General features: G+C 38.6%; 1 protein-coding gene across 1 annotated transcript in view; it reads right to left on the minus strand.

Moving 5' to 3' along the window:
- Positions 1 to 25,852, minus strand: part of LOC122769448 (A disintegrin and metalloproteinase with thrombospondin motifs 3-like) — a 63,816-nt gene that overhangs the window by 26,906 nt on the left and 11,058 nt on the right. Inside the window, exons 2-8 of the mRNA XM_044025973.1 lie at positions 22,984 to 23,089; positions 15,386 to 15,529; positions 12,532 to 12,664; positions 5,884 to 5,997; positions 5,081 to 5,226; positions 2,797 to 2,972; positions 827 to 960 (exon numbers count right to left, since the gene is read on the minus strand). Of these exons, the coding sequence (XP_043881908.1) occupies positions 827 to 960; positions 2,797 to 2,972; positions 5,081 to 5,226; positions 5,884 to 5,997; positions 12,532 to 12,664; positions 15,386 to 15,529; positions 22,984 to 23,089 (953 nt within the window). The remainder of the gene's footprint in view (positions 1 to 826; positions 961 to 2,796; positions 2,973 to 5,080; positions 5,227 to 5,883; positions 5,998 to 12,531; positions 12,665 to 15,385; positions 15,530 to 22,983; positions 23,090 to 25,852) is intronic.

Consider the following 25,852-nt stretch of genomic DNA (forward strand, 5'->3'; position numbering starts at 1 on the left):
CAGTGAGTGTATGTAGGACAGCAGGAGATCAGAAAACTTTACAACATTAATGAAATTTGATCAGAAAAACTATACTTACTATATATTATCTAGTGAGAATGCAGCATGCAATTGAGCTGACGTACTAAATTCTTTTACAAAAAAGAAACCTTTTTTTTTTATGAGATAGAGACCAAAAAAAGAAAATGTGTTTTGATAAACTGTTGATAAAGTTAAAAACTACATTCAGTCTTAATTACACACGTTATATGAAGACACATTCATTGTTGAGTCTTTGGTGAGTCAGATTCAAGATGTGTTTTCATTCGCCATGGATGCTGGTGTTTACATCACTGATTAATCTGATCAATTATTTCCTCGATTCATTATCGAGTTGTTTGGTCAAGATGGTGTAAGAACATGTCAATCTGTGTTTACTAAACTTTAAAACAACATCCTCAAATGTATTTTTTGGCCACAAATCCAAAGATATTCCTTGCTATACTAGAATTTAGTTATATATATATAAAAAGTGCAAAGAAAGTAGTATCAGTATCAGTAAATCAGATTTTTGTATTCCAGATTTGGGTGAGCCTGGAAAAATATTAGGTTCAATTTTTGTTGCTGCTATAAATAATAACCTTTAATGTATTAAAACATGCAGTGCTGCTTGACATCTACTCCATTACAGTATGTTCTCCATGAAAACAGCAGTGGGCAAGTGCTGTGCAGTCATTAGTATATGTCATTTAATAAATGCCCCTTAATGCACCCCTAATACATAATTACCTCGTGCAGGTTTTAATGTCAACATCGGAAAAAGAAAAAACACAAACAAACAACTTACCACACATTCTCCACGCACGCAGATGCTATAAGCATCTTTATAGGAGCACCGCGTCCCATCATGCACCAGCTGCTTCATGTACGCCACGTCTGCCGTTTCCTTTGACTGACAGTACAAGTGACACCTCTTGTTGGCTACAGGACATAATATGAAATCATTACAAGGAAGCATTTAGATATGTAACAACATGAAGATTATGAAAGGTTGCTCTATTTTTGAAGAGTGTACGTGACACATTTTTGAACTGACCAGGCCTTTACTCAGCAATGATTCCTATTGGTTTCTTTTAAATTTAATTAAGTAAAAAAATGATTTAACAGAAATGGTATGTGTCCCACTCGTCAGCTTACAGCAGGTTTATCAAAGCCAGTGCATGAAAACAGCTCTGTGTAATGGTTTTACATTTACATTATAGATAGGTAATGCTTTCAAGCCAATTCATTGGTTATATACTTTCTTTAATTGTCCTCCAAAAGAAAACCACTGACAGGCTTCAGCTCACCCAAAACTCATTCACCAGAAACAGAAAGAGAGGGCATATACAGTAAGTCCAGTCTTAGCTGCCCTACACTGGCTCCCTGTGACATTTAGAGTTGACATTAAGCTCCGCCCCCTTGTATACAAAGCACTTCATGGGCGAGGACCAAGTTACATTGTCAACTCCCTTACCGCAAAGAACACCGCGTTCGTCCTCTGCTCGAAAGAAAATTGGGGATCCCACATTTGTAATTTTGGAACACACTACACTTAAATATTAGGGAATCTTTTTACTGTAGTCTTCAACTAGCTCCTTTTTATTCCACCCTGTGTTGTGTTTTATTTGCATCTTTTAGCTTATTTTAAAGTTAAAACCTCTTGACTCTAGCCTGTGTTGTATTTGATTGTTGTATTTGCGTCTCTTTTCTTTTCAAATGTTATTTTCCTTTTACTGTGAAGCACTGTGAGCTGCAATCCTTGCATGAAAGACACTTTACACTCTTCTACTTCTACGACTTGTGGCTACATTTGCTATTGGTACAACTTGCCTGACTGCGTCAGTAATGAGGAGCCACTGACCATCTGAGTCTGCACACAGTAGCCGACAGTCACAAAGACCTGTCACTGTGGTGACGGAGGCTTTGTTAGATAGAGAGTGGACTCTTTCACAGTCATTCTACAAATTACTGATAAGAGAGGTAATCTGTGTAAGCTTTTAAAACAGCAGGTATATGTGCAAGGTCGTATAATTTTATATAAGGGACCAAATAATGGCTTTATTTCTTTTGTCCTATTATTTGAAATGAATTATAAAAACAGCAAATTACAACATCAAATCTGTCCTTTGCCTTTAGCTCACCACTAACCACAATAATCAGTTAGTAATAATCAATGGAAGTAATCCATCTAAAGTGAGTCATTTGTAAATGCACAGCATTCTAATATTCAAGGATTAAAGGAGTGAAGACATATTCATATTAAAACTGGACCTTGTATAAAACCACCGTACAGCCCAGTGTCAAATACCACAGTTTTTGAAAAGCTTTTTACTTTCCACAGAACAATAGGTTCCTAAATTGCTGCCCGCTGCCCCTGCAGAGTCTCAGCAGGCCGTCTTACTTTCTTTTCTCTACATGACAGACTCTCGGCACTGAAAACGATTTAGTGGCAATAAGTGGCAAACGGCTCCATGATGTGAGGCCAGATAAAAGCAATATCTGATCAAATATGATATGGGTTCTGCATCTGCACATCTATCACCTTTGTCAGAGAGGTGCAGTTGGACGAAAAAAAACACAGCAACAACTTAAAAACCAGACACATAAAACACTTGAAAATGTCCAGAATACACACTGTTTTCTGGTCAGTATGCAGAAAGTGCCGCGGATGCCCCATAAAATCCAGATGGTCTTTGATTGTTCTTTTAAAAAAATAAATAAAAATAAATAGCCACATAATGGAGGAAACAATCTGTGCAGACGTTGCAGACTTACTGTCAGGATGCTCGTAGGGTAGCCAGTGGTGTTTGGCATTTTGGAACTCAAAGTGGGAATTGCGGAGCTGGCACTGCTGTGCTCGAAAATCTTCAAAGTGCTTGGGACAGTCATCAGTGTTGCACAACTGGTACTCATAATTTACCCCAGGGCAGTCCTGACCACCGTTGGATGGCCTTGGGGAGGGAAACAGATGGACATAAGAAGGGCTGAGCAGACAGTGAGCTTGAAATGAAAGGAGTAAAACTCATGGATTCTCCCCCAACAGATTACTCAGCCTTTTTGAAGTCCCGAGGCTTCTATAATAAATGAAAAATGATGACGATATTGTTTGTCACGGCTTATAAACATAGCTAATTGACAATTACCATTAGCATACATTACCCACCGACAGTGTGTCATAATCAATTTCCTATATGTCATTTTCTAGTGGGGGTGTACTCCTGGATTAGACTAGATTAGACTCAATAAAATTGTCATTTTCTTTAAATAGTATAGATAAATATAAATATTGTTATTTTACAATTAACAATATTTCACTGCATACGTGATGCTTGGATGTGAACAACGTATTAAAGAGGTTTTATATATATATATATATATATATATATATATATATATATATATATATATATATGTATATATATATATATGTATATATATATGTATATATATATGTATATATATATATACAGAGGTGGACAGAGTTAAAAGGGGGAGCTGGATACATGTGCAGCTCATAGGAACAATGCAAAGATACGTTTTTGTACGTGATTATGCCTCTGTTTGGTCTTCATGAACAGATATTATGTAAAAGCATCTGAAAACAGGCTCCAGCAGGCTATACTATCTGACTTGACTGAGGAAGCATTTGTGTGTTTATATAATAATAATGTAATAATAATAATAATACATTATCAAAGCTAAATCCTGTGTTAAAACATAACAGACTGATTTTTATAGGTACATCTGTAGTGTTTTCTTCATGTTTTTATGATTTTTCACCTCACATCTAACTAGGTTTTGTTTTTAAAAGTGACAATAAAAGGGCAAAATTATTTCTTTATATTTGAACATGAGATATTTGAGAGTCAGTTGTTGACAATAAATAAATGCCCACATTTAAATATATCATATAATATTAGAGTTAACCATTTAACCATCAAGTACACTTGTTAGACATTATGATGTTCTGGAACTTCAGCATTTCATGTCTTCACACGTAGTGTGTAGTGATATGAAGTGACATGCGTAGAGTAAAGGATTATGAAGCTAAAACTGAAAACGATTACGGAGTTAAAACTGAAAATTGGCTTTTCAAAACGTTTGAAGGAGCCAAAGTGAGCTCCACTCCTTATACGGGTCTTAATATAAAAACTCTCAGTGCCTTTAACTGTCACTGCACCTACCCCTACACTACTGCCTTAGTTTTGCTTTGGTGAGGTGATTACTAACACGTTTTCCTGCGGGGTGACAAAGTCAGAAGAGATATTTTTTATCACAGTACAGGGACTTTAATGACTGAGCTATTATTAGCAGTGGGCTGTACAATGCGAGTTCTGGTAATCTGAATGGCAATTATGCTAACATGCATCTTCACCACTACTTTTCACTCAGCCCAGGAGTGAATATTTTTAATGAATATAAATATGGGAAATAATAGGACTGTTCTAACTCTTTTGTTTGGCTATTCAAATGGCGGCCCGTGGGCCACATGTGGCCCGTGACCAACGTCTTAGTGGCCCAGAAATAACTAGAGAAACACTACAATACAATACTTACAGTAGTCTGGTATGTTAGTTACAGTGTTTTTTTGTATTCTGTTAAAGGCACTTTGTGCGTAGTATATGACCTATGTTTACATTTGTATCTTAAGAGAAACAAATGCTTATATTGTGCACTTTGAGATGCACCTGAGATGACAATGACAAACGTGTCCTCACCTGCTGCTTACTGGCTGCAGAAAATGTCTGGCCCAGCTAAATTTCTTTCCACTAAATGAGGCCCAGCTGAGTTTGTAATTGAATAGCCCTGGTCAAGAAGATTAAGAAAATGTCTATAAAGATAGGACATGACTTTACTGTGGGATTTTTGGACGATGAGTTTCTGTATTATTGAAAAAGCTTTTGATGGCACACAAGAGAGTTCATCTGCCACAAGAAAGTGCCAGATTTTGACTTATTTCTAATGAATTTGTCAGTAAAACATAACCAAAGGCTTTTCTTACAGATGAGCAGTCACATGCGTGGATTAAAATCATTAAAATGCTGCTTTGGTCACTTACGCTGGGTTATTGCAAAGACGTGTCCGGAATCGAACTCCAGTTCCACAGGAGCGCGAACAGGAGCCATATTTGCTCCAGGATCCCCAGGCCCCATCTTGCTTGACCTGATTTGGGATTTTCCACATGCAGTGACCTTTGTAGCACCACTACAGGGGATGACATGTTGGAAGGAGGGAGAAAAGTCAACACAACAGCCTTCTTTTGACATCCAGCAAATGTTATTACTGGAAAAAATGGAAAAACACTTGGCCAAAATGATGTGGAAAACAGTGTCTGTGTACCACTGGTCTCAGACTGTTTTCTGAGATTACGCCAATGTGTCTTTTTTTTTGATTTTACATAACACAGTGTTATTTTAGACAATTGTGTGCTTCCAACGCTGTGTCAACAGTTTGGGGAGGGCAATTTCCAGGTTCCTTGATGAAGGGTTTCTTCTGGTGTGGTGTGGAAAACCTGAGTGGCCTTTAAAAGCTCTGACCTCAACCCCTTCCAGGACTTCTGGTATAAATCTGACCCTTCACTGTGAACCACACATTATTATCCATCATCAGCACATCCATGGGAGCAAATTTCTATTTTTCTTGGTACAAAAGTCCTCCATTCACTGCCAGTGATTACACCCATCCCCCCACTTTTACAATTAGACACTGGTTTTACAGTATTACAATGATGGTGTGCGTAAATAAAAACAATGGCGTGCATACTTGGTTGCTTTAAAGAATGTTCACTGTGTCTGGGAACTCTCTTTTTAAGTGTTCTCATTCCTTTGTTCACATAGCACCATTAACAACAGAGAAACCTACTTTTCCGGGAGCACACTCCGTCCCATCGAGAGGTGGCCCCTTCTTGGTTTTGCAGAAGTAAGGGTTGTCCGGGTGACTGCACCACAATTGTTTGCAAGGGTCAAATGTACGAAACTGGAATACAGAGAAGAGAAAAGCGATGCGTTAGGGTACGTGAACTGGTAAATTACAACAAAAAAAGAAAAAGAGGAGCTTCTAAAGACACGCTCTAAGACACAGCATCAGTCAGATTCTCTCATGACTTTCATATTGCTCGTTTCTGTGAAAAAAACATGGCACACACAGGACGTATGGAAACAATTATACATACTGTAGATTTAGATTTGTTTAAATCGATCTGATACAAATAATAATAAAAACAAAACTATAAAAGGAACGGCGACACTCCTCTGTATTACTTTCCACAGATCTTTTTCCAACTCCACGATCAGCTGAGTAGATCAGTAGATCACGAGAGGACCGCCGAGCTCTGCCTTAGCCAATATGTTTGTAAGCAACATGAGCCGTTTCTTTCAATGAGCCTCTCAAACCAGAAACCAGTCAGTTTCTTCTCTCTTTCCTGCTGCCACTATTCTCTCTGTCTATTACATCTGCATTTGATTCACAAAGCAGCTGCAGCTCCTCTTGCTGGAACCATGATGTCCAATTTGCAGGGTTTGCAGGGCTCTCCAATTAACTTGGTTCATAGTCTCCAGTTAACCAACCAATCAAAGTGTGTTAGCGGGAATTTGACATTAATAATAACTTTGTCTCTGGAAGCACGCATCAATAAAGCATGAGATCTAATGAATGGACACGTTGGTGATGCAGAAAGAATTTCATAATGACACCCTCTCTATGTTTAATCAGCTCTTCGTTATGCTGCTATAGACCCAGACTGCTGGGGAAAACTCAGGGTATGAATATTACTTCATTGCATGTCATTAAACTTGCTCTTTCTCTCCCTAGTTTGTGTCTTTCCTTCCTGTCCTCTCTCTCACTTTCTCTTCGTCCTCATCTTGCAGGCTGCAGGACCCAGATCCAGTTTCGAGGATATTATTATTATTATTATTATTATCATTGGCAGTAGAAGTATTATCATCATTATCATGCTATGATTAAACTGTATCATCAGCATAATCTCATACATAGTCGCATGTATAAATTACATTGTAGCACGATAAACATGTCATAACTGATACAGAACTCTCCTCTGTACGTCACTTTTCCTTTCACCCCAACCCGTCGAGGCAGATGCCGCAGAGACTTCTTCCGGTTCTTTTTTTTCTTCTTTGCTCATTGTGTGAACTGTTGGGTTTCTCTTCCCTCTATAATATTCTAAAGGTTCCTACCTTGAGGTAACGTATGTTATGATTTGGCGCTCAACTAATGATGCACAACTAAAAATGATTCGAAATGAATTGGTAATTAATCTAACTGGCAGGTTTATTGTGTGATGCAAACTCTAGCCATACACACTGCTTCCTGCACCACTGCTGCACATTATTAATTCATTCTTATCTGCTGTTCACATTTCCCACAGCCTAGGCCTGGACATGCACGCCTTAATTACTATTTTCTTCGTCTACCATGTTATTCTCCACGTGAGGGTCATGGGGGCCACTGGAGCCAATCCCAGCTGACATAGTGCGAACTCCAGGGAACACGGCGAATAAGTCACCAGTCAATTGCAGGGCTAACTCATAGTGAGATAATGTTGAGCCACTATAGCAGCGTGGTCACTTGAAGATCACTAAAACCGAGTTGCCATGGGCTCTTTTCTTATTTGCTACATTGCTTGGCATCTGTCAGAATTGCCACCTTTTTACCGACTAGTTATTGAGACGCCGCAAATTTAGTCCATTAGTGGGAAAACAACACTGAAGTTAAAATTAAGATGACAACCAACCTCCCTTTCTCTTCACTTACTGGTGAAGAGTCACTGTAGCTTACAGTGGAAACCCTGGCCGTATTGTAATTTGTCTCGCAAATGCAACAATGGCAACAGCTCTGTTATGCAATGCCTATAATTAGATGTAAGTGGAGCCTAATCGCCACTCAGACTAATGGGAATTCTATAAATGTTTGCAGATCTTTAATCATCCATATTATATATTATTCCTGTGGTTATACAATCCCACAGCACGTCACAATCATTTTCCATTTAATTTGTGATTCCCAATGCAGCACTACAGTACTCCTTTCCCTTGTATATTAAATACGGATGGAACAAGTTTCTGAATAGGTCTGCCACAGCCACGTCCAAAATTGTGATTCATTGAGTTGGTTGAGTGACTCTTTGTTTACTGAGGTAAACTAGACAATTAGGTAAGCTGAATGACTTTTAGTATAAGACACAAAATATGATCCACTGCATTCCATAATCCACAGCTGTTGTAAAGCAGCAGCTCTGACATCTGTTTTCGTTTACTTGGTGTACCAAATTCATAAATGCCCTCCCTGATGAACACACACACACACACGTCCCTGATGAGTTTTACATGAGTGTGTATTTGTAAGTGTATCTTTGTGAGGACCATTTTGATGCATAAATCAAAGGAAGGGAGGATTTTTTGGCTGGTGAATGTGTGTGTGTACTTGTTACCTCTTCATGACCTTTTCAGGCATAGACACTGATCTGGTCAGGACAAGAAGTTCTCATGGAGACCAAAACTTGATCCTGATGAGGAGGCAGAACCTCCCTTTTGGGGAACTGGCAAAGTTAAAGGCTAAGATAAAGCTAGTTGTGCAAATGTGTGTGTGTGTGTGTGTACTTGACAGTTGTCATGGTTTGCAGGTCAGCCCTCAGTGCTCATTTGCATTCATCCATTATTGATTAAATGTGGCACCCCAGAGGATAAATGTAATGTAAAAATGTACATGTACAATCAATATGCCATCACTGAATCAATAAAAGATAACTGGCATGTTATGTAATGTCATTTTGTCTGATGGTTTGAAGGCATTTCTCCTTTAATCAATCAGTGTATGTACTGTATGGTGTCATGGCTTGCTGAATGCAGACAGAAACTGAAACGATGTACATTTGAGGTTGTGGTTGAGATTAATGGTATACTCAGTATACCCATATACACTGTTCAGCTCGCATTATGTTCTCCTCCATCTTGTGAAAACGACGGCCAAGTGGGTTCATCTACTTGGTTGAGGTTGCAATTAGACTGGTCAAAGTTCACCAAGCGAAAAACACACCGCAGATTTCCTTCACCACAGGAGGCTTCTTGTTTCACTCAATTGCACAAAATGGAAGCAAATAGCAGGCGAAGATTCGCCACTGCTACATTGACACGTGTGTGCAGGACCATACTCCGATTCTGCATTTTAATGTCCATGAACTCGCCTCTTGATTGCAGTCATATGTTCTTTATCAAGGAGAACTTTCCACCAATTACTGTGGATTAGACTAAATAGGGATGACATTTGTCCCCATAGAAGTAAAGGTTGATGGTCTAGACCAAGATAGTTACTTTCACATGATATCTATTGTGCTGCGCATCAGCACGCTTTTATCTCTTAAAACCAGCTTGAGATGAAACACATTATGGTTTAATCTGCTGGGTGTTTTCCTGATTAATTGTTATGAGAAGTAATTCCCCACAGAAAAGTAATCTTATGAAAGCGTGACTTATTCAACCAACAGTCGAAAACAAAAACAAAGAAAAAGGAAAAAGCTTTAAACTGTAAATCAGCATGAGGCTTAAACTTGAACATGTGTTTAGAATTGTTTGTGAAAAGTTTTTGATTTTTTATCTATCTATCTATCTATCTAACTATCTATCTATCTATCTATCTATCTATCTATCTATCTATCTATCTATCTATCTATCTATCTATCTATCTATCTATCTATCTATCTATCTATCAGTAGTTTTTAGCTACTTTTATTCATACATGTTTTTAAGATGAAAGATCCTCCACTGGCTAACCACTGCAACCTCAGCATGGAGCCTTCAGTAAAAACCATGTTTGACTTCTCACATGTGAGGGCTCTGCATCTGCATTGACGCAATTTGGCCAATGAGATGAAGCGCCCGGCGAGCTGTCAGCTACGCCAATATGAATTGGTGTCAATTTAACGTTGCCTGTGGCGTTAGCTCGCATAATGATTGAGAAAGACACATGAACTGTGTACGCACAGCATCAGTAGCCTACTTATTATATTGCCTGTCCAGTATTGAACAACACCAGTGCAGATTTAGTGCAGGCGGATAAACGCTGCAGCTCTAATGATGCGTCAACCATCAGTGACAGACTCAACCCTGGAGGTGTGATGGAAAATACATTAATACTATACATGAATCATTTGCAACATCATATATAGTTTGAAGATAACTTAAAAGTATGCCAATCACAATAAAAAAAAAAACTATAACTGACAACGACTGACCAACATAAGCGGAATAGGAGAAGCAGCAAAGTATCTTAAGACACAAACACATTATTTCTAAGTATACCACCACATGATCTGAAAATAAATGTTGCCACTGTCTATTTTCCAATTTTTTTAATGTTTTCCCCCTGCAATTTAAGGAGGTCCTATAATAATTCCTGGTATCTTATCAACTGGTGAGTTACTAGGTTATATTTGTTGTTGAGATTTGATCTTGATCGAATATCTAATCTGTTATTGCGATTTTCTATATTTTTTTAACTCACTTTGTAGCTTGTGCCGTCTTTTTCTGTCAAATATTATCCCCATAATTAGTTGCATATTCATCTGTTCTAAATCAAATAAAAGTTTCCAGAGTAAGAGTTACTGTTTCTGAATTTCTGTTGAAACACAGCTTTAATTAGTATCAGTTCTTAGACACTGTAGGAGTAATCTGAGCATATGTGTATATATATATACATATACAGTATATGTATATGTACATGTACATATATATACATACAGTATATGTACATATATAACAAATTCATATGTAGCATGAAGTGTAAAGCGGATGCTTCACAAAAGAGGTAGATGACATTCGCTCTTCTTTCTCCACCCCACCTCCTGATCTCACCATTCCACCAACCACAAATTCATCTCCTTCTCCATCCTCTTTCACCCTTCTATCTCAAGATCAATTTGAGATAGAAGGGTATAACCTCTGCCCGCCTTACCTCCTGCCCCCTTGACCCTATCCCTTCTCACCTTTTCCAGTCAATTGCTTCTGATCTTCTTCCTTTCATCACCCACCTCATTAACACATCTCTATCATCTGGTTGCTCTCAAAGAGGCCAGAGTGAACCCCCTCTTTAAAAAACCCACCCTTGACGCGTCTGAAGTAAATAACTACAGACCTGTCTCTCTTCTTCCTTTTGTCTCCAAAACTCTGGAGCGTGCTATCTTTAATCAACTCTCTTCCTACTTTCACCGGAACAACCTTCTCGATCCTCATCAGTCTGGTTTTAAAGCAGGTCACTCGACCGAAACTGCCCTTCTTGATGTCACTGAGCAACTCCACACTGCCAGGGCTGCGTCTCTCTCCTCTGTGTTCATCCTCTTGGACCTTTCTGCAGCGTTTGACACATTTAACCACAAAATCCTTACTTCCTACCTTCAAGGACGAGGTGTCTCAGGCTCTGCACTTGCCCTACTCTCATCTACTCTCTTCGAAACGGAACATACAGAGTAACCTGTAGTGGCTCTGTGTTGAAACCTTGTCCTCTAACTACTGGGGTCCCTCAGGGTTCTGTCCTGGGCCCTCTCCTCTTCTCTCTGTACACCAACTGTCTTGGTTCTGTTATTCACTCACATGGTTTTTCCTATCACAGCTATGCTGACGACACTCAACTCATTCTCTCTTTTACCCGGTCTGAGACACATGTATCAGAACGGATCTCTGCTTGTCCGACTGACATCTCTCAGTGGATGTCTGATCATCACTTGAAACTCAGTCTTGACAAGACTGAGTTTCCCACCACAAACCTGACCAAAGTTATCTCTACACCGCTCCTTCGCTCCCTGCACTGGTTTCCTGTAGCTGCTTGCATTCCATTTAAGACTCTCGTGCTTGCGTTCCATGCGACATCCAGGACATGATCAAACCCAGCCCGCCCCACTCTCTGCATCGGCAAACCGGCTTGCTGCCCCCTCACTGACAGGATTGCAGAGTCATTCGCCAAACTCACAACTGTTCGCTGTCCTATCTCCCAAAGCGAGCTCCCCATCGACATACCAACAGCAGAGAGCCTCCACATTTCTTTCAACTCTACCTACCTCTAGAACAATGATGGCAACACTCACACAAAAAAATAAAGAATTCACTTACTTCGTACATCGCACTTATGAGTAGCACTTTATAGTTTGGCTTACTTCTAGCTCTTGTTAGTACCCAAATGTTGATATGCACTTATTGTAAGTCGCTTTGGATAAAAGCGTCTGCTAAATAACATGTGATGCAATGTAATGGATGCTCGACTGACTTGCTCAGTTATCAAGGGGTCAAAACTTCTTACATGACCGATACGGCTGTCATCATCGTCATCATTATTGCAAAAAGCTAACTTTCAGTTTCAGCTTTGCACATGTCAAGTGTCCCTTTTTAAATCCCAAGAACATCTCCAGACAGGTGATCCTAATTTTATCTGCTCTTTGAGAGCAAATGAAGTTCAGATTAACCCGGCTGAGCTTGTGTTGTTACCCACTACGGAAGCTGTACTCACTGAAGTGCAGATCTTATAGCCCACTCCAAAGTCGAATCGACACTGCTCGTCCATGGAGTAGTTGATGCCAGGAAGTTCAGGAAGTTGAGGCCAGTCGTGCTTGAAGGGGTCGTCCAAGAGGCAGTCATATGTGCTGTCGAAAGAAATAAGTGAAACGGGTGACGTTTTTGAAGCAAATATAATTATAAATTATAAATTAAAGTTAACTCATTTTCTTTCTTGAATACAGCCTGGAAAAAACGGCTAGAGTTTTGGGGAGAGACTGTGAGGAGGAAAAATGAGGAGAAGAGAAAAGATGCTGATGGTTTGGTGTGTCAGAATCACTGTGCATCTACTTTTTAGGCCGATTAATTGACATTTATGTATTTGACATTAGTGCAGCCTTTTTCAAACTGGGGGGCGGGCCCCCCTTGGGGGCGTGGAGACTCTCCAGGGGGGGCGCAAGTTTTTTAAGTCCTAACTAAAGTTTAGCAGGCTTTTGGTCTCGCTGTAAGCTGGACTCATTTAACTGACGTACCACAACAAAACCTACACTGGTGACAAGGTTTGGATAATAGAGAAGTTTCTGAGGGGCAAAAAGAAAACTGTGCAGTGATTGACATTAATTAATAAGTAAACATGAGACAAGAGGGTCTATTGGACACATGACAAGTCAGACCATATGTTTTACAATAGGCATCCTGTATAGGACAGGAAGCTTGAGGGTCTGTTTTGGATATGTTTAGTTAGGAAATATAGATGTCTCTTGTTTGACTAAATGGTGATATTGTCCAATTTAAAGATCATGTGACAATATGGTATATCTGGACCCGACTTGTTCCTGACACCTGACTTGTAACTAAATAAAATCCCTTTGTTTGGTACGAGTCCTGTGTCAGTGGGGTCTTTTCCTGCATCATCAACTCATCACCTATCGTTCATAAGAAGAAGGAAGCCTGACAAAAACGACACTCGACCAACAGAAAAAGTTTGGGAACCACTGAGAGTGTGGCAGGGAATGGACTTGACATCTATAAACTGCTTATTTCCATAACTATGTAGTCCTTTTAGTAAATACTTCCTTTTTCTCTTTGATATTCTCCTGTTAAGAAAATGTCATTTTTGTAATGAATGAACTTAGTTTCCATTACTTGTAGTGTGTTCCTTGAACAAACATGTTTTAAAAAAAAAAACAAAAAAAAAAACAAAACAGAAATGACAAAACAGGAAATGTAATCTGTCGTGTCCTTCACCCCTGAGTAGATTCAGACAGTACTTCTAAGGCGGTTCACACACTAGTTGTGAGGAAATAGACGGGCAGCTCTAGCGGCATTGGAAAAAGCTTTCTTTCAAATGTCTTTCAAAGGAGAGCTTGGTGAAATGGAATAATTAGGAAACGGACACAATGGTTTGACTCACTCACAAACTCTTCCATCCCTCCATCAATTTTGACATTGCACTATTCATGCAATGTTTTGTCTGAGTTCACTTTACAGTTTGTTGACACCATGTAACTTTCCAAAAAACCTTCCGGAACACCAGCAGCAGCTGTTAAATGCGATACATCTGTAGACCATTTCATTGCCAATATAGTTTAGAAAATGGTGATTTGGAGCTCAGCGCAGTGGAATGACTTGTTACACAGGAATTACACAGAATTTACCATGGATGAATGGGACGGTGATTTCGACATGGCAAAACTGGAGGCCATGAAAAAAATTTCCTGACATGTTCCAGTGTTTGCCGTTCAGATATGAGGAACTCATCAGGAGACTGTCTGGGTCAGACACATTAACAACAACAACATCAGGAGACTGGAACAACCGGGTAAGGGCAGAGAGCCTGACTTACTACACTTATTTTCCTGCTGTGTTCTCACATGGAGTCACTCGGACGTTGTCTGGGGACTTGACTAAAGGAAGCTGGCAGGAGGAAATGTTTGGATTTTAGCTCGTGTTCAAAAGCAGCCCTTGAAACCCAATCAGTGTGAAATGAAGGTTCCTAAATGTCATTTTACATTCCAAACCCACACATCTGTTCACTTACTGTACGACTACTGAACATTTGTTAACTCAAAGTTCACTTTCATTCTCTATATTAAACACTCCCTTGCTGGGGCTTCACAGAGTTCCTCTGAACGACTGACTCTGAATGCAAAACATGCAACCACTTGATAATAATTGTTGAAACTGCGGCTGAATGCCGCATTAGCCTTTCAGAGGCATCGTCCGCTCCTTTTGATTCTTCGTTTCCACAGTGTTTATATTTCAGCTTAGGGGGGAGATTTAGCGGCAGGCTGGTGAAAAGTGGCTGAGCTGCAGCAAATCCAAGCTTACCTGGCGAGAGGCACGTCTAAACCTTGCTCACAGCCAGACAAGACAAACTACATGCATTTTTGTAAGTATATATCTCTTATATATCTTAATTAATCATTCTGCAGTAGACACCCTAGAGTACATGTACTGTATATCTCATCTTTTTTTTTTGTATTATTTCTTTTTCCCCCAGCAAAGTATAGTAGACTAGAGCTGCTCTAAAAAAAACCACACAGAGAGTAAAATACATGGTGATTGATTGCACATTGCCTCTGTCATCTCATCGTACTGTCTGTCAGCAGTTTGGTTCACGCACTGCTAAACATTCCCAGTCAGAAATTGATTCTTTTACAGCTGAGTGAAACTCCGGATTATTAACCCATCAGAGGCTCTGGGTGCATAAACTGAGCCACATTCAGGCGCACATTACACTGCTCTGTTTTTGTTTTGTTTTTTAAAACGGCATGATGCCACTTCTCGTGTGTACCCTCAGTTTCCCTCTGTCAGCTGATAACAACTTCAGCCGCTCACAGTGTTGACCTGCAAACGTATGAACTCACTTGATGTATCGCTTCAGCTCCTGTCCGCTGCACATGGACCAGTGGTATCGATGGAAGGCCGCCTGCACCAGGGGAGCCATCACGCTTCCCATCGCTGTCTCATCCCCGCAGCGGTTGCCTTGGCCGTCATGTTCCATGCCCAACCTGCTCCCACGGGGAGAGACAAGCAAATGCTTCATCAACAGTGGACTGTCACAACCGACAAATCTCCAAAATTTCAATACAAATAAGATATTGCATCCTTCAGCGGGAGCTATGTGTGTAAATGTCAGTATTGTTATAAGGTCAGTTGTCCTGGATACTTGCTTCACTTTATTGTTTGAAATAATCCAATTTTCTGTAGCTATTTCTTTGGAGACTTGTGATGACAGGTACCTTTCATTTTCATCATACCAGGAGTTAAGTGCCACGATGTTCTTCTTACAATTTATTAAAGAATTCACTTTCTTTCACCTGAAAGATATTACCTTCATTCACTCAAAACTAAGAATGTAATTGCTTCACGTGACTTGAACATACTATGCATAAGTACATGTACAGTATCTCCTGGAACTGACTAAGGCTTCAAATGAAACACTTTGAAAATGGCTGCATCAGTTGCTGCCAGACTGCACTGTGGAAACCTTTCTTTCAAGTAAGGCTGGGTAATACAATAGCAACAATATTATATTTATATCATGACATGGGACAAGATATCGTCTTAAGGTATCTGTGAGGACCTTTCCCGGTTTAAAAGTATTTATTATATTGAACAAATGTGTGAAATACATCAAGTATTATACACAGTATATATTGATTTAAAAAAATAGATGGAATCGAGCAGCTTTATACACCCATCGGGATCCATCTATGCATTTTCTACTGCTTTTATCCTCAACAGGAGGGTCGCGGGAGGGAGCTGAGCCAATCTCAGCTGACATAGACCCTGGACAGTTCGCCAGTCCATTGCAGGGCCACATATAGAGACAATACAAACATTCACTTGTTTTTGGACTGTGTGAGGAACCCGGAGAACCCGGAGAAAACCCACGCACACACAGGGAGAACATGCAAACTCTATGCAGGAAGGCCCTTGTTCAAACCAGGGCCTGCACATAATAGATCCAGACATATCCATATTTATCAATAGCATCTCTCATATTCAATCTTTGCAGGGTTCAATAAATATCCACGCCACTGTCAGATCATGTGAATAGATGTGGTTTTTTTTTGTGTGACATATAGAGTAGGTGTGGGCGCAGCTAGAGAAGAGACATGATAACAATCAGCACATGAATCCTTGAGTTTCTGGACGTGTGGTCAGTGAACAAACCATGGGATGTATTGTAATGTTTGTATTAATGAGGGTTTAAGGCCAATCCCCATGTGTCACTTCACTAGAAACTCAAAACTAAGAATATAATTGCTTCTGCTTATGTAACTTGAACAAACTATGCATAGATCTCCTGGAACTAACAATCTATTACGCAGCCCCACTGTTAATCCCTCTGGAGATTAGTGTTGCCAGGGCAGGTCAGATATTACTGTATGTGTACACAGGTTACACAATTACAGACACTCATCTGTGCTGAAAGCCATCTCCTGGAGGAACTGAAGGACAAAGCATCTGAACTCATTTGGCATTGCTCTCTGTGCCGTTGCAAAGACGTCTTGTGGTTTATTACTTTGTACCTGACCATGGTGACATTTTACTGCTCATCTCAAAGAGATACCAGCTGTTCTTTTTGTCCATAGCCCCAATGCAGCAGATGTCAATCAACATGGGACTCAAAATGCAATTCTTTATACAGATGGCATTTTTATATGTGGCCTGACGTCATTACTGTGGGATTAAACTTCTTTTTAAGTTTTTAATACTCAGTAAATCAGGGGTGACTTTCACGCCATTCAATTTGTTAGGATTCCAAAAAAACAACCATCAATGAGATGTTTTTAATTCACATGTGAATTCAGCCAAAATGTTCTCTGAACTATAAAGTCCGTCTTTAATATGGTCATGTGCAATTGAGTCATCTTAATAATAGAGCTACTCAAGTTAATGAGCGTAATGGTTCTTATGACAAGCCTAATATGTGCCTCTTGTCCTTTACGGAGATAAACACCTATACTGTGCCACGTGAGCAATGTCTCACGTGTAATATAGATCTCATCCACAGGAGGATACTGTATATAAGCTGCAGATGCAGAGCTGTTATTGAAGCTCCTCGTCTGATAATCCTCATCTACAATAAATGATCTGCATCTTCCTTGTTGAACATCACCATGATCAACAGTGTCTGTAATAACTGTGGTCGTCAGTGACAACAGGACTTTGATTTTATGGAGATGAACAATGATGCGTTATATTGAGACTCCAGAGCAGCAGTGGATTTCAATGCTTTTTTAGTTTAGTGCATCATCGCTAAATGTTTACAGGTTTGGATTAATGATCATTGCATTGTGTTGATCTCCTATGGTGCATTATTTTCACTGCCTTCTTCCGATTTCATAGAGGTGACACAATTTGGAAAGTAATGAATTACAATTACTCACGTTACTGTAATTGAGTAGGTTTTTGTGTACTTTTTAAAGTCATTTTTACTTTTACTTAAGTATGTTTTTTTTTAACTGTACTGTACATTTTACATCCTTTACTGAGTAAAAGAAATGTTGACCTGAATTAAAAAAAATAAAAAATTCATGCACCGGAAACTTTAGCAATAAATGATGAGGACACGTGAATGATGAGGAAAGGTGACTAATGTGGACAGGCGAATGATAAGGACAGATGAATGACGAGGACAGGTGAATGATGAGGACAGGTGAATGACGAGGGCAGGGGAATGGCGAGGGCAAGTGAATGATGAGGACAGGCTAATGATGAGGACAGGTAAATGACAGGTGAATGACGAGACAGGTGAATGATGAGGACAGGCGAATGATAAGGACAGGTATATGATGAATACAGGCAAATGATGAGGACAAGTGAATGACGAGGACAGGTGAATAATGAGGACAGGCAAATGAGGAAGACAGGTGAATTGATGCTAATTAAGGTCCCTGAGTGAGTGAGAAAGTTAAGGCATTCGTGACCCTTGACCCATTTTAAATGATAGATCATATGATCACTTTACATTTGTGTTACATTTTGCCAGCACTTTAATTTGCAAAGGTTTGTCTTTAATTAAAAACAATTAACAATTAACCTTTTTACATGACATAAGAAAGAACCCCAGCCTTCTTATTAAAGTAACTAGTACTAGTACAAGTAGAACTCATAAATAATTAACAACACGCATGGGTGAGGATGAGAGTGGACTGATGATGGTTGATGTCTTTCATGTTCTCCAACATGTCACAGTCAGTGTGAATGCACAGTAGGGAAAAGCCTCAAGAAGAAGAGGGTCTGCATGTACAGTAAGGCTAATGTTAATGTTATCTATGCGCTTCTGGTCATGCTGTTCTGTCCTTGTTCTAAATGAGAGGTCACGTTTTGCCCACAAGCGGCAAACACGACACAAAGCAATATATGTTATATCTATGAAGCACTTCTGCAGCTTTGCAAATCAGTGTGTGGAATTACTCTGCAAGAAGTAATTATAGAGATGTAATTAGTGTTTAATGATTTAAAGCAACACAGTAGAGGATTTCAAATTATTTTGATGGTACGTCGACTTACGACAGCTTCTGGTTTTGGGTCCATGTACTTCATGTTTTGAGCTAAATAGATCAACCCGTCAGACTTTCATATTTAAAGAACTAAAGGGGAAATAACAATACAATAATGATTATGTTATTCTTCAGTTGTACAATCACCTGAACGTAAAAATGTCTGTAAGTGACGTGATGAAGTTGTTTTCTTTGCCTTTTATATTAATCTTATTGACCTTCTCTATAAACCATCGTGTTTTTATTGGACAAACTGCACACCGTTTAAGTTTTAATGATGAAAACTGAAGGTTATCATTTTAAAAGATTTTCAGCTGCAACATGTAACTTCACCAAAGATACTGCATTTTTCAATGTGTTCAAATTGGGTGCAATGGACAGCAACACTTTTTTTCCATTATTATTTTGATGTAAAGTTACTAAGAAAGGAGGAAGGGCACATTGTTGATTGTGTGTGTTTGGATAGATATGTCACACTGACCGAGCAACAACAACCCAGCAAATCCCACGAGAACATCCCTCGTGATGGAAAGCATCAGTCTGTGCTGTTTCCAATTGGTCTGATTTGAACTGATTTCCTTCTAAAAGATTTAAGCTCCTCTGCATGTTCTTTACAGACAGAATCACAGAAAGAGGACCTCTCCCGGGCTTGGGAGAGGTCCAGCCTCAGCCCATTAGTTTCCATTCTAAAACCCAATCATTGGCTCAACAGCCAAGAGGTTTGTCCTGGTCAACACGCGGATCACGAAGTGCAACATCAACAGTTCGAGTCAATTTATTTTTTCCTATCTTCACTGGCATTATTTAATGTAAGCTCAGGGAAAGAAAAAAAAAGAAAAAGTTGTAGTGCAGCTGTAAAATGTTCCATGAATAAAAGGAAAGTTTCAACCTTTGCTGACACTGTTCTTTTACCACTGACGAGAGACAGATTATTTTTTTGTATGTTGTTGCAGGAGTGTGCTACAGAGGATTTACTCAGCATATGGTTATAATGGCTATAACGAGTCAATAAGCTAATTAGTAACTAGTTAATTTTCTATGTCAGTGGTGATTGAGTTTGCCAATTATTTGCATGTGGTTTTGATTGAGAGGTGCAAGGAACTGCTGCACAATGCCTACACTGACTGACAAATTAGATCTCGCTGTACAACACAGTGGAGGCTTCAAATGACACACTGCTCATTCACTTTGAAAAGGGCTGCATCAATTGTTGCCAGACTGCATTGTGGGAACCAATCTTTGCTTTGTTTGCGCTGAGTATGGCTGACGTAAGGCTGGGTAATAATGGGTAATATCAGTATTTATATTATATATATTTACATCATGGCAGGGGACAAGATATGGTCTGATGGTATCTGTGATGACTTTTCCTGATCATATTTATCATAATGAACAAATTAAGAGAAACACACTAAAACATTATATCTATTTTAAAAACTCCCTTAATAATAGGGATGGGACAATATCACAAACTTGGTCCGATACAGTCATTTTAGACCAATTATCAACTATGAAGCTGTTAACGACACATTTGTGCTGAGTCTTTTCAATTCTGCAACTGGGTAATGTCGAGGTAAAGTCCCTTCAACTTGGGTTAGGGTTACTGACATTAGCTTCCCAGTCTGTCAATGTATAACTCTGTTAAATGAAGTGTGTTGAATGTTATGTTGGTTGTCATGATAAGGGACATGTTGTGATATAAAGTGAAACACTGGATGGAAAGTACCTGCAAACATGAAGTGGAAAAACACCAGCAAAGCCTCTCAGCCAGAGGGATCAAGTGGGGTTTTCCACTGTGTTTTTGTTTTAAAAAACCAAAGACAAACAGAGCTGGCACCGGTAAAACTTATTTGTAAAAGCTAATGGAGGATAAGGGGATACACTCAGTTATATAATAAAGGAGGGCCAGGAGGAGGGGTCCAACCCCCAACCCTGTGTATAAGAGCAAGTTTTCAGTGTACTTCGGTGCTCTCACGTGTTTTGACCCGTGGATCCACAATAAACACCTGCCTCAACTCTTTGATTGTACTCCAGAGTGAGTCCTTGTTTTTTGTTACTTCATTGATTTTTCTCAAAGTCTTCCACGACAGTAACAAATATGGTTCTCCCAATAAAGAAGAAATGAACAGCCCAAAACATGACTCAGCAAAAATGCCTTTTCCCCCCCAACATTTTTACGGTCTGTGCAAAGATCCGATCCAGATACCGATACTGACTGAATCGATTCCCATCCCTACTTGATAACACTACTTAATTTTGAGCCTAATTATTTGGGTTAGAGCAAAATTTGACAATATTTATAAGAAATGTCATTGTTTCTACCACATGTACAGTAAATATCACATGTAGATATTTTATTTGAGTGTATTCACAGTGTACTGTCACTCTCCTTTGAGAAGCATCCATATTCATTAGGGATGCACGATATATCGGGATTAATATTGGTATCGACCGATGTTCGTCATTTTTTAACATATCGGCATCGGTCCAATTAGTAAAACTGCGCCGATTTTAACAACCGATGTTTATACTCGTCTAATTGCTGTTTGTGTATGTGTCGGGAAGGGGAGGCCATGCGGCATTTGTTTGGGCATATGACAGCGTCAGTGACGCATGCGCAGCACAAGATGTGTGTGTGTGTGTGTGTGTGTGTGTGTTGAGGAGAGAGAATGTCAGCGGTGTGGGCGATTTTTCAGGGTGTCAATAGAAGATACACGAAAAGCATTATGCAACACTTGCAAAGTCGAGGTAATGCGAGGAGGGTTCATTCAATACCACAAATTTGATTATGTCATTTGAAAAACCGCCACCCTGAAGTACACAAACAACGGCAGGAAGCTAACGCTAGTAACATTAGGCAGCAGACAAAAAAGAAAGCAGCGCAGTTGGGACTCGACCAAAGGAAGCACCCCGCAACAACCTGCCAAGTTTTACTACTTTTCCTATGTTTTGCAATTGAATAAATATCTGGTTGCCATGAATACTGGCAAGTTTGATAAAGTATTTTAACATGTTTTTTTTTATTATGGCAGCTCTTAGTAGAGCTTGTCAGGTATTGTTTCTCATATCTGTTGTGTAGTTTTATTGTTAAGGGAAGTGGCGCGGTTGTTGTTGCCGGGAGGAAGGGTTGTTGACTTTATTTACGTACCCAGTATAGACGCCCTTATCTCGGTTACAGTAACTTTGGCAGGGTATTATTTTTATTTATGTTCATGTTTGTAATTTATGATCCAAACTTTCTCACAGGAGTTTAGTGAGTTGAGGGAGTTAAACTGCACTTTAATTTAGTTACACACTTGCGACAAGTGGTAAAGGTTTCTAAAAACCTTTACTTGTAGTTGGTTACTTGTGTCTTATGTGACCTTGTTATTTGGAGGTAAAACATGTTTTGAAAATAAAGGAAGACATTAAAAAATTCAGCTTGCATGATTTTCATTCTGTACAAACTTTTATCATCTCAGAAACTTTTTTTTAAAACATATATCGATATCGGTAGATATCGGTTATCGGCCATAGCAGCAATATTAATATCGGATATCGGTATCGGTGGAAATAGTCATATCGGTGCATCCCTAATATTCATCAATATATGGCATCATATTCAGTCTCTGCAGGTCCAATAAATATCCCTGTCACTGCCAGGTGACATATGGAGTAGGCATGGCCGCAGGTAGAGAAGAGACATGATAACAATCAGCATGTGCAAATGTGGTCAGTGAACAACGTTTGTTGTCAGAGTGCTTAAGGCCTTTCCCCAGTGTCACTTCATAAGAAATCCCAGGGAGGAGAAAGGCCTCAGGAAATTCCCTCAACATGCTTGCAAGTGTAAGTATGTATTAGTTCTGTGTGTTCAAGGAAAATAAATTCCCTTTTCATTGAGAAGGAGAATATACACTTAGATACACTTAGAGGCTTTAAAAGAAGGGAGGAACATAACAAGAGGGACCTACACGTGTCCGGTCTCATGAGCCACAACGAAGGCAGAAGAGAAGCCATCTTCATGGTTGAGGGTGCAGCTCCTCACAGGGTGACACATTCCCGTGACTGGAGCGTAACCTGTTGGACAAAACAAAAAAGTCAACATAAAAATACACATTTTAAATATAGACACCTGTCCTAAGACCAGTAGTGACTTGCATATTATGCTTACACATGAGCAGTCTTTATTTAGGCTGCTTTTGTTGTTGTTTTTTTAATAGAAACACGTTGGGGTAAAAAAAAAAAATTACAGTGATCATATTAGGACATAATCATTTATATACAATGATTTTATTTATGGTAAAACTGGTTTATTACGATTGTGGTGCATGTAAGGATGAGCTCTGCCGCACAACGGGAAGCATCACACAAAACAAGCAGGAGAGGAAAGGAAACTGTCCTCTTTTTTGTCATTTTAACGGTTATTTACCATGAATCATATTCAGATTTCTCCAATCCTCCCGCGTCCTGCTATTCCTTATTTGCATGATGATTCATTAGTCGCTGCTGCCACATTGTTGACAGTCGACACTAAGAGTACGGAGGCTACAGATGGCAGCACTGATGAGCCTCAGCTGTGCCAAAATTCGAACAAACATGTGTTTCCTCATTTAGTTCTCCCACTGTGCTGTTTTAGCAATGACATATTGAATCGAGATTAACCTTGTTTAGCTTCAAACTGTGAGAAGTCAGCCACACACTACCACACACACACAGTATAGATTCTGGGACGACACTCGGAGTAAATATTTGGCGTACTGCCACTAATAACAGAATGTTTTGACTTAAATATACTGTACATGTATTGTTTATCCGGATGATATCATTTTTATTATTTAGATTTTTTTTAATTCACTTTATGCTGCTTTGGATTCACTGAAAAGTGTTCTCTCGGGGCATAGCATAATATATTACATTTTGAATGATTAAACTGAAGCTACTTTTGCAGAGATCTCATGAATACTAGGGACTGAAGAATGTTTTTTTTTTTTTTTAAATCCTTTGAGAACAAAGCCATAATATTATGAAAATACAGTTGTAGTTATTATTCAAGCAAAATCTCAGATGATCAGCTGCAACCTGCGTCGAGATGAGAAACGCGGAGAAAGTTATAGTTTGATAAGGGCTTCACAAATAAAAGAAATATTTTATATTTTTGGCACATCAGCACCACATTATCTTTAGCCTCAGGAGTTTGAAAAGATTGAACCTGAACCACACAGACTTGGAGGAAATCATCTATTTTGTGGAGGAGGAAATGGCTGCTCGTGGTTGACTGAAAGTACATCTGTGTATCGTTGCTATTTAATAATAATACATTAGATAATGATTAAAATAATCTCATAATATTGCGTCTTTATTCTCGTAAGATTACAATTTCATTCTTATAATATTACGACTTTATTCTCTTAAGATTACAACTTTATTCTCACAATATTACGACTTTATTCTCATAATATCACAATTTTATTCTCCTCAAAATTACAACATTATTTCTGTAATATTACGACTTTATTCTTGTAAAATTACCACTCTGTTCTCATAATATTATGACTTTATTCTCCTAAAATTACGACTTTGTTCTCATAATATTACAACTTTATTCTCTTAAGATTACAACTTTATTCTCATAATATTACGACTTTATTCTCATAATATCACAATTTTATTCTCATCAAAATTACAACATTATTTCTGTAATATTAGACTTTATTCTTGTAAAATTACCACTCTGTTCTCATAATATTACGACTTTATTCTTGTAAAATTACTACTCTGTTCTCATAATATTACAACTTTATTCTCTTAAGATTACAACTTTATTCTCATAATATTGCGACTTTATTCTCATAATATCACAATTTTATTCTCATCAAAATTACAACATTATTTCTGTAATATTAGAACTTTATTCTTGTAAAATTACCACTCTGTTCTCATAATATTACGACTTTATTCTCCTAAAATTACGACTTTGTTCTCATAATATTACGACTTTATTCTTGAAAGATTAATTTTTTTTTTTCTCTTCAGTTTGGCCCTAATACTCAGTCGTACATGATATATCTTTGGATCTATGTAAATATTTATGTCAATTACAACTATATTACTTTCGACATTTTAAACAAAATTACAAAACCGTCTGCAATTTAAAAAAAAACAGCAACCCAATCAGATCCAGAAGCAGCCATTCATCATCCTTGTCAGATTAATTATAATTCAAGAGAAAACTGTAGTATTTCATATGATAGAGTATGAAAATGAACAATAATGATGATAAATATTATATATCTTAAAGCCGCATATGTCCTCCATTATCACACAGCTCCAATTAACCACAAACTATGCTACAAAGAGTTGAAAAATGAAAACAGCATCAGAAAGACGCTTCTCAAGGTCACTCTCACCTTGCTGAAGTTTAGAGGATATGTTGTTGATGAATTATAACTGCTTTCCAAAAGTGTTTGTTGAAGTGTTGCAGTGTCATTGTAAATCATTTCATTTTCTCTCAGACGTTTTTTTTTTCTGGTGCGAGAGAGAGCACACTCTCCAAGGAGGCCGCAAAATCAAAACAAAACAAAACAAAACAAAACAAAACAGAACAGAACAGAACAGAACAGAACAATGAAAAGTTTCCTGTAATCAACAAGTTTTTTTGATGCAAATAAGAGAAAGTGAGACAATGGTCTGAACTCAGAGAAGAAACAAGAAATATCTTTTACTAATAAAAGAATAATATTATACCTTGAAGGATACAACTCAAGAGGAATTTAAAGTCTTACCCTACAGCTGATGTTCTCTCCAAATTGTATTAACCCTTTAACACCGGGCATATTGCAT

Source organism: Solea senegalensis, linkage group LG5 (genome assembly GCF_019176455.1).
Source record: "Solea senegalensis isolate Sse05_10M linkage group LG5, IFAPA_SoseM_1, whole genome shotgun sequence".
Classification (NCBI taxonomy): domain Eukaryota; kingdom Metazoa; phylum Chordata; class Actinopteri; order Pleuronectiformes; family Soleidae; genus Solea; species Solea senegalensis.